This window comes from Anser brachyrhynchus (genome assembly GCF_964034855.1).
Source record: "Anser brachyrhynchus genome assembly, chromosome: 25".
Lineage (NCBI taxonomy): Eukaryota > Metazoa > Chordata > Aves > Anseriformes > Anatidae > Anser > Anser brachyrhynchus.
Window position 1 is genome coordinate 4958710 of NC_137718.1, and position 12392 is coordinate 4971101.

The 12392-nt window shown below is 57.2% G+C and overlaps 1 protein-coding gene across 2 annotated transcripts; it reads left to right on the top strand.

Moving 5' to 3' along the window:
• The first annotated feature begins 1240 nt into the window (after window positions 1-1240).
• On the top strand, window positions 1241-3114 carry LOC308182844 (uncharacterized protein). Of its 2 annotated transcripts, XM_080568146.1 has the most exons (4): window positions 1241-1307; window positions 1399-1476; window positions 1719-1995; window positions 2099-3114. In XM_080568146.1, the coding sequence occupies exons 1-3, from the start codon at window positions 1282-1284 to the stop codon at window positions 1990-1992; spliced, it is 378 nt and encodes a 125-aa protein (XP_080424272.1). In that variant the 5' UTR covers window positions 1241-1281; the 3' UTR covers window positions 1993-1995; window positions 2099-3114. The 2 variants fall into 2 exon arrangements, with proteins under 2 accessions (XP_080424272.1, XP_080424271.1); XM_080568145.1 differs by having other exon boundaries at window positions 1719-3114.
• The last annotated feature ends 9278 nt before the right edge of the window (window positions 3115-12392 follow it).

Sequence of the window (12392 nt, forward strand, 5' to 3'; positions counted from 1 at the left end):
GGGATGCTTGTCCCTTGGGGTCAGGGAGTCGGGTGGGTGCCAAGGCTTGAATTCCCTCGGGTGCCCTCAATCCCACAGCCACAGGGGTGTGATGGGGTGGAGGTGCGTCTCCCCAATCTCCAGCCCTGTTTCATGAGTTCTTCAGGGCAGATTGCTGGTGGGGCGAGAGGTTTGCTCTCTGCCACCCCCTCCAAGCGACGCTGCAGCTCGGGGCAATGGCAGCTTTGTGCTGAGCATGGCAGGATTGGGCCCCCCCACCCCTTCTCCCCGTTGCTCCGGGAGCCCCCTGGTGCTGGTTCCGGCTCTGACCCAACAATCCGGGGGTGCCAGCGGTGCCAGGGGCTGCCCCGGGGCAGGGTGCCCAGGATGATCGTGTCCCTGTGGCTGGCGTACATCGCGGCACGGAAAGGCACCGGCGTGCACATCCCCACCGACAGCGCACCGGTAAGCAGGGGGCGGCGGGGGCTGTGGCCCTGGCTCCTGGGGCACTTTTGGTCCCTGGGTGAGTCCCGGGGCTCACCGGGTTCCCCTCTTCCAGGATGGCCAGGATGGCCCCGTGGTGGAGGTGGACGCGTTGGCCACGGTCAGTTGGTGTCTGCGCAAGGCGAAGACGAGGCAGGAGAATGCCCTCAGGGGCGCGGGGGAGCCTGGGCTTTATGTCCAGGGCATTTTTTTGAGGACCGAGCCAGCACTGCGTGTCGGGATGCAACCCTTGGTGCACCCACAGCCAGCCTGCAGCTCTGCTCCCTTCGCAGGGTGAAGAGCTGCTCTCCAGGCTGTTCCAGAGGGTGCTGGAAATCTGGGCAGAGCCCCGGGCAGAGCCCCGGGCAGAGCCCCAAGGAGAGCCACGGGCAGCACCACGGGCAGAGCCCCAGGCGGAGCCCCAGGCAGAGCCTGCAGCAGTTCCCCCAGCCTCCCAGCAAGCCGGTGGTCCAAGCCCCCAGGTCAGCACCCACGGCAACACCTGGGACCCCAATAAACCCCTCTGGGGTGTCGGGATGGGGGGCCCTGGGGGGGCTGCCTGAATCCCGACATTCCCTAAGGTAGGAAACCCTCCTGCCTGCACCCTCAGAGGCAGCAGGCTTCAGCCACCCTGTGCCCATGCCAACGGGGCCCAGGAGAGGTTTCTTCACCCCACTTCCCACCCCAGGGTCCCTCCATCCCCTGTCCCACCCCCCCCGAGGACCTGCTGCCGTGGTTAACTTGCCCCCCCTCCACTTTCCCCAGGGTGATGCTGACCGTGGGGTGCAGGCACCCGGGCAGGTCCTTGTGGAGGACAGGATGAAGGTCCAGTACTTGAGGTGGAGGTAAAGCCCCGGGGGGGGCACAAGGCACCACCGGGATGGGGTGCTGGGGGCAGCGGTGGCTGGGGCAGCATCTGAGGAGAGATTTTTGCAGCCAGACCCGTGTCCATCGTGTCTCGAGCCTGCTGGAGGGTGATCTGGTGGAGGACAGGAAGGAGCAAACTGAAAACGGGTGAGGTCCTCTTGGCGTGGATTTTTGGGGGGGGGCTCCCTTTGCCCAGAGACCCCCCACATTTGTGGCTTTTGGTCCCTCCGTAGGGGAGAGGCCCAGATCCCTTTCACCTTGCTGTCATTTTGTCAGCCAGGAATTAAAAGCAGGAGGGCATCAAACCCTGGCTCCCTGCAAGGAGAAAGGGGGTGCCCGATCCTGGTGGGGTCCTGTGCCCCCTGCCCCGTAACCTCTGCTCGCCGCAGCGTGTCCCAGGTGCTGCTCCAAGGCATGCCGGACACCGTGATGGAGGCCGTGATGGAGGCTGTGAAGGACACCGTGGTGGAGGCCGTGACAGAGGCTGTGACAGAAGCTGTGAAGGACACCGGGACGGACACTGGGCTGGACACCGAGACGGACACCGAGACGGACACGGGGACAGACACCGGGATGGACTCCGTGATGGACCCCATGATGGACCCCGTGATGGACTCCACGCTGGACACCAAGAGCCAGGTCCAGCTTCCCAGCGAGGACTAGGAGGTAAGGGAGCCCTGCCCCACTGCTCGTCTCCCCCCGCACCCCCCGTGCCCCTGCCCCAGCTGCTGCCACCTCTTCCCTTACGGCTCTCCGCTTCTCCCTGCAGGTCGCCGCTCTCCCCGCTCCCCTTCCCTGGCTGCATTTGGACCTTTTTGTCACCTCCGCGGTGCTGGCTTGCCCAGATGTGGCTCCCCCCCCCCAAAAAATAAAAGGCTGCGTGCACCGGCTGGGCTGTGCCTGCTGTGTCCAGGTGCCACGTCCAGGGCTGGTGGCCGGTGCCACGGGGCCTCCAGCCCTCCTGGTGGCCGTGCCACAAGGCGGCGGTGCCGGCGTGGCAGCGGTGAGATGACAAGGAGGGGATGGGAGAGGGGAAAAAAAAAAAAGAGGCATCTCCGTGGGAGGCCTCCTACAGCATCGCTGGCCATGGGTTATCCTGCTGCGGAGCCGGGACGGAGGGGCTGCGCCCGTCCATCCACCCCTTTTCCCTTCACCATCCTTGCTGTCCCCACGGCACCAGGTCCCTCTGTGTCCCCCCAGCCTCCCTGCAACGATGGATTTGAGGGGCGGGTTGCTCTCTGGGAGGATGCCCCAACTTTTTACGCCTCGGTGTGTTTGGTGGGTGCTCGGGGCGGTGCAGCACCCAGCTCGGGGTGCTGCCTTTCCTGCTCAGCCCTCTGCTCACTGGGAGGCAGGGGAAGGCCACAAGCATCCCCCTCGCTGGCTGCCTTCCTCCTGCCCATGGGAGGGGGATGATGGGGTCATTAGGGAGCTCTAATCAAGCTTTGCTCCATGCCTGATTAAGCCCTGCGGGAAGGAGGAGGGGAACCAACGCGCCCACTTGCACCTGTTCTCCAGGGGAAAGGAGTTGCAAGGAATTAGAGGGAAACAACCAGCAAATACGAGGTTTTTCAGCCGTGACCGAGGCATTTATGGAGCTAAGTGATGCTGGAGGAGCTAATTGAGGTGCTCGTGGGTCAGGGGTTTCAGGACTGCGGGGTGCTGGCTGGGGCAGGGGCTCCCTGTGGCTGAGGAGCATCGAGGTGTGTGGGACCCCCGAGCTTGGCACCCCCAACGTTACGGGGTCAGCTCAGCTGTGCTGGTGGGGCTGGGGAACACGCAGGTGCCCCGGGGTCACACGTTGTCCCTCAGCAGGACAAAATGCCTTTCAAGGCGGCGAGGAGAGCTCGGGCTGCCTGGGAGGGGTCTGGGCTCTGCGGCGCCTCCGTGGGTGCAGGAACTGAGCCTGGAGCCAGGGGGGCGCAGAGAAGGTGCCCTGGCTGCGATGAGCCATGAACTGGGGCACTTCCAGAGTCTGAAGGTCCCCTTTTTGCAGCCAGGTAACAGGTTTGTCTCTTCTCCTCCCATCGCCAGCACCATGCATCCTCCTCCTTCTTCTTCTCCTCCTTTCCCTCCTCCTCCTCCTCTTTCTCCCCTTCCTTCTCCTCCTCCTCCTCCTTCTCCTCCTCCTCCTCCTCGGGCTCTTGTCCAAGGGTCTTGCCTAGCAGAGCAAAGGGAGGAAGGGGTCTCGTGGAGCCGAGGGGCTGCTCCGGAGGAGGCACAGTGTCTGCAGGTGCCTCCGAGCGCAGGCACGTCGCAGCCCCTCGGGGAGCCATCGATCGGAGCGAGCGCTGCGGCTCTGACAGCGCCGTTCCTGCTCTGACTTCATGTTTAAATCATCGCTCTGGCAGCTCCGAAACGCACAGCCTGGGATTCAAAGTGCGCTCGGGGGCTCCTCCTGATCGCCCGGCTGGGGTGTGCTGCAGGGGGGGGAGGCAAAAGGGGGTGGTGAGAGCAGGGCTCTGGGTGCCTGCTGTCCCCAGCAGAGGCTGCAGGGAGGTGGGGGACGCTCGGGTCGCTGGTGGCCACTGCCCCTCCCCAGGGGCCCTGGGAACTCCTGCAGGGGAGCCCAGCTGTGTTTGGGTGGGGTTAGGGTTAGGGTTAGGGTTAGGGTTAGGGTCCTGCCCTTAGGGTTAGGCTCTGAGCAGCCCCCGCTCTCCTCCAGCGCTCCCTGCCTCGCTCTTCCCTGCTGCAAAATGGGAGCAATGGGGTGCGAGGACACCGCGGGACGAATTGAGGCAGTGGGTGAGGGAGGTCCCTTGCAGCTTTATGTTGAATTTCCGTGTCTGGTGCCTCCCATACAGCTTCACTTGTTCCTCCTGAGGAGACCAAAAGGGCTGTACACGATGTCAGACGCAACCACCAGCCCTGCCACGAGAGCTGGGGCCCCTTCCCCGCTCAGTGCTCTCCCCCTTAGCGCACACATCCCCAGGGAGCAACCTGTGCATGCCGCCACGCCGTCCCCCGCATCCCTGAGCACCACTGAGGCTGCGAGGGAACAAACATCCCTCTTGCACACTCAGGATCGGGTGAAAGGTGATGGGCAAGGCCAGGAGGCTCTCAGCCTGCAGAGCAGCAGCTGCAGGGTGAAACCCTCTGCCCTCGACTCCTCCTTCAGCCCTGGCCCTTCCAGGGGCTAAATCCAGCAGAAATCCCCACCACACGTTGCTGCAGGGGTGCCAGATGCCTGATGCTGTCCCCCACCCCGGGAAGCAGGCAGGGCTATCAGCAGCCTGTTGTCGAGGCAGTCCCTGTAGCATTTTTATCAGCATTACCATCCAATATTCCCCGGCTGCTTTGTCTTTGCTTTACATTTATCAATATTACCAGCTGATCCTCTGGTCCCCCTCCGTGGGTTTATTAATATTGCCCTCTGATCTGCGGGTGGCAGCCGCGCTTTATATTCCAGCCCCATCCCCGGCTCCTCCAAGCCCCAACGCCATGTTTAATTAGATTTTCATCTTGGCTCAGGCAAACACAAATTGAGCTCCTGGTATCTCTCTCCCGCGCAGAGCCGGTGCCTGGCCGAGGCAGACGCCGTCCTCCTGCGCATTAATATTCCAGCTTCATCCAGGGCTGGTGTGAATCTCAGGGCGACGCTGCCTCGGAGGCTCGGCAGCACGAAGGTGCTGGTTTTAATCCCCTCCCCACTTCGTGACATTTAACCCGGCGGGGAAACGCATCCCCTGCTTTTGGAGGGGTGCTCTCTCTCTCTTCTCATCGTTGCCCTGGTGTGGGGCTGTGGTTTCCCTGCCCCAGAAATCAGAAACTGAGCTCAGGGCAGGCACAGCTGGACCCCATCCCATTGCACTGCCCCTTCCTAGCGCCCTCTGCTCCTTAATATATATATATATGTCTGGGGTTGGGTTTGGGGGCTAGCTGCTGGTCTCCTCCCCAGGCTGGCAGCAGCTTTGCCAGATCAGAGGGAAGGGAAGTGGTTTGTGCAAAGTCTGTCACTTCCTGCAGGCACGAAGGGGAGGGATGATTGTTCTCCAGCTATCTCAAATCTTTTGCCAATTTTGAAGATTAAAAATTTCCCCTGCGCCTCGCAGATGTATTTGGTGTTTGTGCTCTGATTTCCAGCCCCGCTCTCTAGCAGGCTCTTGATTATTTTGTCTTATTTTCTTTTCCTCTGGTTTGCCTTTTCGCCATGTGTCCTTACTGGACAGCCTGTGCGCATGCTGGAGCTGCCCCACCGAGGGCACGGATCACCCCTGGGTTGCTTTCCTGACTCCTTCACGATGCAAAGATGAGCAATGAAATATTTTCCAAGCAGAAAAGTTGGTGCTGTTTAGAATAGTGCCTGGTGTGATGGAGGACGGTGTTTGCTCGTGGGGGAGCAGAGCAGGTCTGCAGCGTGGTGCAGCTCCGCGCAGGGCACCCAAAAGCTCTGCTTTCTGCAGAGCTCAGCCCTTTAGCTAAGTAGGCTGCACCTGAACTTTAAATTGACTTTTCTTAGCTAAGCCCTGAGAGGCTCTTTGGAGTTGCACAGTCTATTCTTTGGGGCTTTTAGAAGCCTTTGGTGGCTTAAGATGAAACTAGGTTTCCCCTAATCTCCCACAAAAGCAGGTCGGTTTCTGCCCTTCTCTTGCATCAAGGTCTTAGCTCTGTGCTCTCCTTCGCTGCCGTGTTTGTTTCAAAGACTGGAAGGAAACGCCTCTGAAATCTTCCCCTTTAAAATCCCAGATCCTCAGATAAAACCCATCAGTGGTGGCTCGGTGGGGAGGAGGTGGGATCCCCACGACGGGTGCGATGTCTAAAGGCCGACACCTTCCTGTCCCTGCTGCGGCAGCCCCAGTCCCCTGGTTTCACCACACCTGGGCCCACGTGAAGGCGTTCTGCTGGGTCAGCGACTGTCCTGAGCTCACCCTTCTGCTGGGGATACCTGCCAGCTCTTTCACTTTGCAGGTGCTGAGATCAAAACTGCAGCCAGCAAGCCCAAGGGCAGGCGGTGAACAGCATGGAGAGGCCAGGAGCCAGCAGGGCAGCGGCACAGGGACACCCTAAATAAGTCCCTGTCCCATGCAGGACTGGGACCCCCCTCCCCGCCTCCAGAAGAAGGAGCTGTGGCTGTGCCAGGAGCATGGAGCAGGAGCTGGGTGCCCGCAGACCCCCACTTTGCATGTTACCGGGGACTTCATGAATTATGCAGCCGCCACAGCACGGCAGGACAAATCAGCTGCAACACGCAAGCACTAAAAAGCGTATTTATCTTTGCGTCCTATTGATTTATTTTCCTCTCCTGTTTTTCAAGCTCAGGAAGCTGCAGTGAGGATGGGAAAACAAGCCAGGCATTTGGGGGGCTCCTGGAGTCCGATGGGTTCCCCCTGCTAACCGAGCAGTCCCAATGGGTTTCTCCACTTCCAGGCTGAAGCCCCAAAGCTCAGCGCTGCCTTGGAGAGAGCGAAGTCCTCTGAGCAGCCTGGCGCTTGTTTCGATGGAGCAGGAGCCTGGGAATATTGCAGAGAAGACGGGATGAGCAGGATCCACCAAGGCGTGCACAGCCCAGGGGCTCCAAAGGCTCCGTGGTTGCTCCTGGCATCTGTCCCTCTGCCCCCTGCCCCTGCTTTTTGGGCTCCAGAGACAAAGAGGTGTTACGTGTGTGTGAGCATCAGAGCCACAGCAGTTAAGGGAGTGATCTGCAGCTGGTTCTGGAGCACCGGGGTGCTCCCTGCTTTGCCATCGCTCAGCTTTTGGACCGATGGGAGAGGCAGGGCAGGGCTGTAACGCCACGCAGCAGACAGAGCCCTCTCCCACCTGGTGGGGATGTCCTGCTCCTCACCTGCCCTGCAGCTGGCTGGGAGCCCACCCTCCGTGGGGAGCATCGCTGGCACATTTGTCCTCATCCCAATCGAAGTGCGACCATCCGTTGCGACAAAAATGCCTTTTTGTCCATCCATCTATCCTTTCCGTTCATTAACTCCACCATCTGCTCCTTCCTTTATCTGCTCTCCCCACCAGGACTCGCTCCCTGACTGCACTGTCCCCTTCCCTCTACACACTTGTCCCTTGGGGAAGGACACTGGGACCCCTCCTCACCCCATACCTCTGATCACGGCCCTGTTTTAAGCCTGAAATTCAGGGCTCCATCCTGAAGGAAAGCTCACAAGCCTTGCGGGGCCCCTCTCGTGACAGCTCTGAAACACTCAGGAACCCAAAAGGGGATGGTGCTGCTCTGTCCCTGGGCTGTGGATGCAAGCCCACGGGGACCACGTGGATCGGTGCTCCTCCTTCATCCCCCTCCATCCTCCCCAGCCCCAGCTCGAAGCTCTTCTGCCCCCCACAGCAAAGGTCAGCCGGGATCACACAGCCAGCCGGATGCCCAGATTCCTGCTCCCTGGGGCTAATTATGGAACAACGTCAGATAAAAGTCAACATATGTTGTAAAAGACACCATGTATCACTGCCTGACAGTTCTTAACAATGTGCTCATGTAACAGCTGTCAGGCTGCAATGCTCGAAAATGAGTAATATGTTGATTTATGTATATCAGAGCTGCCCTTACGCTCACCAGCGGCAACACGCGAGGCCGGCGCGGTGCCAGCTGCGTGGCGGTGCGGGGACGGGCTGCGATACTGCACCTCAAACACAACCCATACACGTGTGCGAGGCCCGTCGAGCTCTCCTTCTCCTTCTTCCCCTCTCTGTTTCAGAGCTCTGGACGCTCAGACCTCTTTGTTTTGATCCAGCCGAGCACCGGGCTTCCTCGGGATGAGAGTGGACCATTTGGCACCAGCTCGCAGCCCCGGATCCCCACCAGCAGAAACGTTTGGGTACTGGGATTGCTCATGGTTAGTGGGACATGCATTACCTGCAGAGATACTCAGTCCTATCTGTCCCCTTAGGAAAACCTGAAGCCGAGTGCTGGGAGACCAGTTTGCTTCATTCTTTGTGGCCCCAAGGACTCCGTACCTGGTGGCGAAGTACGGAGGAGTTGGGACTCGGGAGAGCTGCGCGGGGTGAGAGGTGTGAGCTGGCAGCGGGCGGCAGCTCTGCACCGCGGGGCTGTCCTCCGGCTCTGCTTTTTGCTCTCCTCTCCCCCGGTAAGATTTGGGGGGGGCCCTCAGTCGGAATCAGTGCAGCAAAGGGCAGGGAAGGCCCAATCCAGCTGCTGGCAGAGGCTCGTTAGAGGTTCACACTAATTAGCTTCAATGGGGGAAGGAGGTGGGAGCTTCCCCCTTGCCTTTATCAGGTACCCTCAGAAGGATGCTCTAGGGGTGCAGGAGTGGGCAAGGTGATGTGGGATGCACGCTTTGAGCAGACCCGGCTGCCTGCTGGCTGCTTGCTTGAAGGATCCAAAACTGAGCTGAGGTGGTGATATATTTTCAGCTCTCCTTAACGTCAGGAGACATCATTGCTCTTCAAAATGGCGAATTCTAGCAGAATTTACTTCACTCTCCCTCTCTTTAATTTGTTCCAACTCACATGTTTCTTGTATGCTCATGGTAGTTTTCCAGCCTTTTTGTGTGGCTGTTTTCTTTTTTTATATTTTATTTATTTATTTATTTATTTTGTCAAATATGAACAAAGATATGAGCTCTACTTGCTTTGACTCTCGTTTTGGAGCCGGGGTCTCACAACCCGTAAGAAGACCTCTAAGTTTCACATGCTACAGGGGAATGTGTAAATCTGGGTTAAATTGTTCTTTTCATTGAGACTTGAGAATACAATGAAACCAGTTATGTCGTTCCACAAGAAGTAATAAAAAAGGCTGATGTTGTTCCTCAACTACCAGCTTGTGCTTTTAATCTGAAAAAAAAAAAAAAAGGAAAATTCCATTTATGGAGCTGTTGAGTAGGTTGGCCTGAGCCTTCATGAAACCTCACATCAGACTACATAAACCAAGTCTGTACAGCAATTTTCTCTTTATAGACTGATATTTACCAGCCTAGCAACTACTCTACTTTCTAAGTGAGTATATTCAATTTTTCAAATACATATTCATTATTTGCAAAGCTATTTCCACTCCCAGACTTTTGCTCCTTTGTCTGATTTCTCTTGGGGAATTTTTTAATAAGCAGATGTCATATAAAATATATTTTACATACATCTATTTTGGCTGTTTAAATGGCTGGTCCTACTGTGCTTAATTCTAAATACAACTTTTAAATTAGTTAAATAAAAAGACAATTTGTGCCCCCTTTCTGAGGAAGTTGTTAACCAAAATGTTGGAACCTGCCTGGAGGCTTGGTGGTGCTTGTGGACCCTGGGAAGCTGGAGGTGAACCCTAACCCTAATGATAATTATGACCCTAACCCAACACATACATAGCCAAATTTTCCCATCGAAAAGTGATTAAAACAAAAACCTTTTGAAAGACCTGAACTCCCTTTGGAAGCCTTTACACAACCCCCCACACAACAGGACTCTATGCTTTCTCTCTCCAAACCCTAACAACCCTAACCCTAATTCTGGCCCTAACCCAACACGTATGTCACCAATTTCTCCCATCAAAAAGTGCTCACAACTCTTGCTCCACTTTTTTTTTTTTTTCCCCCAAATTCAGTGCCAAGCAGGAGAAGCCAGAAGCCGCGTGTCCTTCCCAGCGTCTCTGCAACCTCTGGGCTTCGCAATGCCCTCTCCAAGTCCGTACACGGTGGCCACATCCACCGCCACCGATCTGTGCAACACTTATCTATATCGCATTTAAGGCTGGCCCTGTGGGGGGAAATAACAACAGTGCTCTAATCTTTAATTAGGCAGTTAATTATCCTCAGGAGCTGTGTACTGCATTGCAAAGGGAGTTATTGGACACGGGATGAAGATGCTTTGTGAGTGTGATAGAAGGCAAAGACCTTTCTCTTCATTTCTGCTGACGTTTTTTGCTTTTTTCTTCGCTCGCAGCCCAAATAATCCGGTTTAATCGCCCCGTAGCGCTGTAGGGCCCCAGCACAGGGATGGTTCGGGCAGGGATTTAGGCTCGGATCCCGGTCCCTGCTCCTGTGCCACCTCCGTGCTCCCTCGCAGGGACAGGAGCCGGGGGGACACAGGACGGGGGGGCTGCGCCACCTCTGCCGCCCGGCACAGGTACAGGAGCTGGGGTCACCCCAATTCCCGGCCCGACCCTATTCTCTCCTTGTCCCGGCTCTCCACCAGGTGCAGGGCTCCGCTTTGCCCAGATGAGGGTGCTCCAAGCCCGCAATTGCCCCCGAACAGCACTATGATTTCACCCCCCTGCCCCCAGACCCCATCCTGACCCAGGAAAGTGACCCCAAACCCAGCCCATCACAACCCTCGTGTTCCCCCTACCCCCAGCCTCCCCTTTTCTCCCTGTGGGGTCACCCAGGTCCCTGAACCCTTTGCTCACAGGTAGCATCTGCTGCAAAAATCGCACTGGGAGAAAAAAAAAAACAACAAGCATTGGGGTGGTGTCCTGCTGCTGCTCCCCCCTCACCCTGGGGGTTTTGGGGTCTGGGTGGAGGCGTTTTGCACTTGTAGGGTGAGCCTGAGCACAGCAGGGGGATGCAGCACCCCCGGGGTGGCTCAGCTGCTGGAGGAGCGTGATCGTGTTCGTCACTAAAAAGAGAGAAAGTAGAGAATCAGCACAACAAAGTTGACTAAACCAAATATTTCCATGCCTGTAGGAGGGAGCGGGGATGACTGGAATGCTAAAATCACCTCTATTTGCATCTTTTTAAATGGGAGCCGATAAAAGCAAACACTCCACCACCAATAATTATAATATTTTAATTGTGTTTCTTCAGGGCTTTTGTTTTTGCAAGAGACAAAGGCAGCGTTGCAAACTGGAGAAAACACAATCCTTGCTGGTGCTGCTTCAGCTGGGTCCCGGAGCACGCTGGCAGGAGGCCGCAGGGCTCCTCTGAGCATCCTTGGGGTCGGGGCCAGCCCCAGCAGGACATCGTGGAGGGGGAGAGAGGGGTAAATCATGCTCCTTTTCCTCACTTTGGGGTTTTGGTAGTACATCCCCCCATTTCCCTGCATGCCCCTTGCTGCTGCTGTACAGCATTTTTATTATGGTGGTTTTGGGGTCTGTCCCCGGTGCCCCCAAACCCCCAAAACCAAGGTTTGGGCAGGATGGTGGGCTTGCTGCGTCTGTCGGCAGGGAGCTGCAGCAGGGATGATGTGTGCCCTGTCCCCGACCCTATCCCTCCTTCTGTGAGAAACTCACTGACAAATGGATGCTAACCAAAGTGATAAACTGCATTTTCAGTTCTGACAGGGCTTTGGGGGCTTCTTTGGGGTGACATCCCCGTGCTTCTTTTCCTTAATGCCATTTTATGGGGTTTATAGGGTTACCAAGAAGTGTTCCCACACATCACCCTCAGGAACACGCCTGGTTTTAGGTGCTTTTTACTACAGGCTACCCAAAGTGCCTGCGATTTCCCCTCCTGTCCCCACCTGTGTCCCGCTGTGCCCCCCCGCATTGCTCAGGGAGCACGAGGTGCCCACGCGTGAAACCTGGCTGCTCCAGAGCTGCGTGTCCAGGGGGAAGCAGAGCTGGGTTTGCCCTTTGCCACCCAGGGTAATATTTTTTCCCCATTTCTGGCTGGTTTGGCTGATACTAAAATATTTGGACGGTGTGAAAGGCGAGAGCTGGATTCCTGGGCAGTGATGCCGGGGAAGGTGTTCTGGCTGCTCATCTCCCCGGTCCCTGGGGAATTGCTCTATGTGCAGTGAGCATTTCCCAAGGGAATCGTGAGCAAGGGATGAGGAGAGCGCTCTTCCCAGCAGCATTCCTCCTCCTCTGGACCACAACTCACCCCTTTCCCAGGGGTTCCCAGCCCCTCTGTGTTGGGGTGCACCCCTGGGGTTTCTCTGGTGCTGCCCCCTGTACTTGGGGTCCACTCCTTCTGTCCTTGCTCCCTAGGGCAGCAGGGTTGGATCCAGCAGCTGCAAGGAGGGACCCTTTTGGGGTAAGGGGGTGTTAGGGTCTGTTCTGGGGTTTGGGAAAGAGCCAGGTCTGCCTACCTCAGTGGGGAAAGGGACCGAAGGCGAAGGTGAGCAGTGAGGTTTGAAGGCAGGCTCTAGCCTGCTTTTGGGTCTGCGGGGCTTCTGAACCGACCCCATTTTAACCAAGTTCAGGGCATCCCAAAAGCACAACC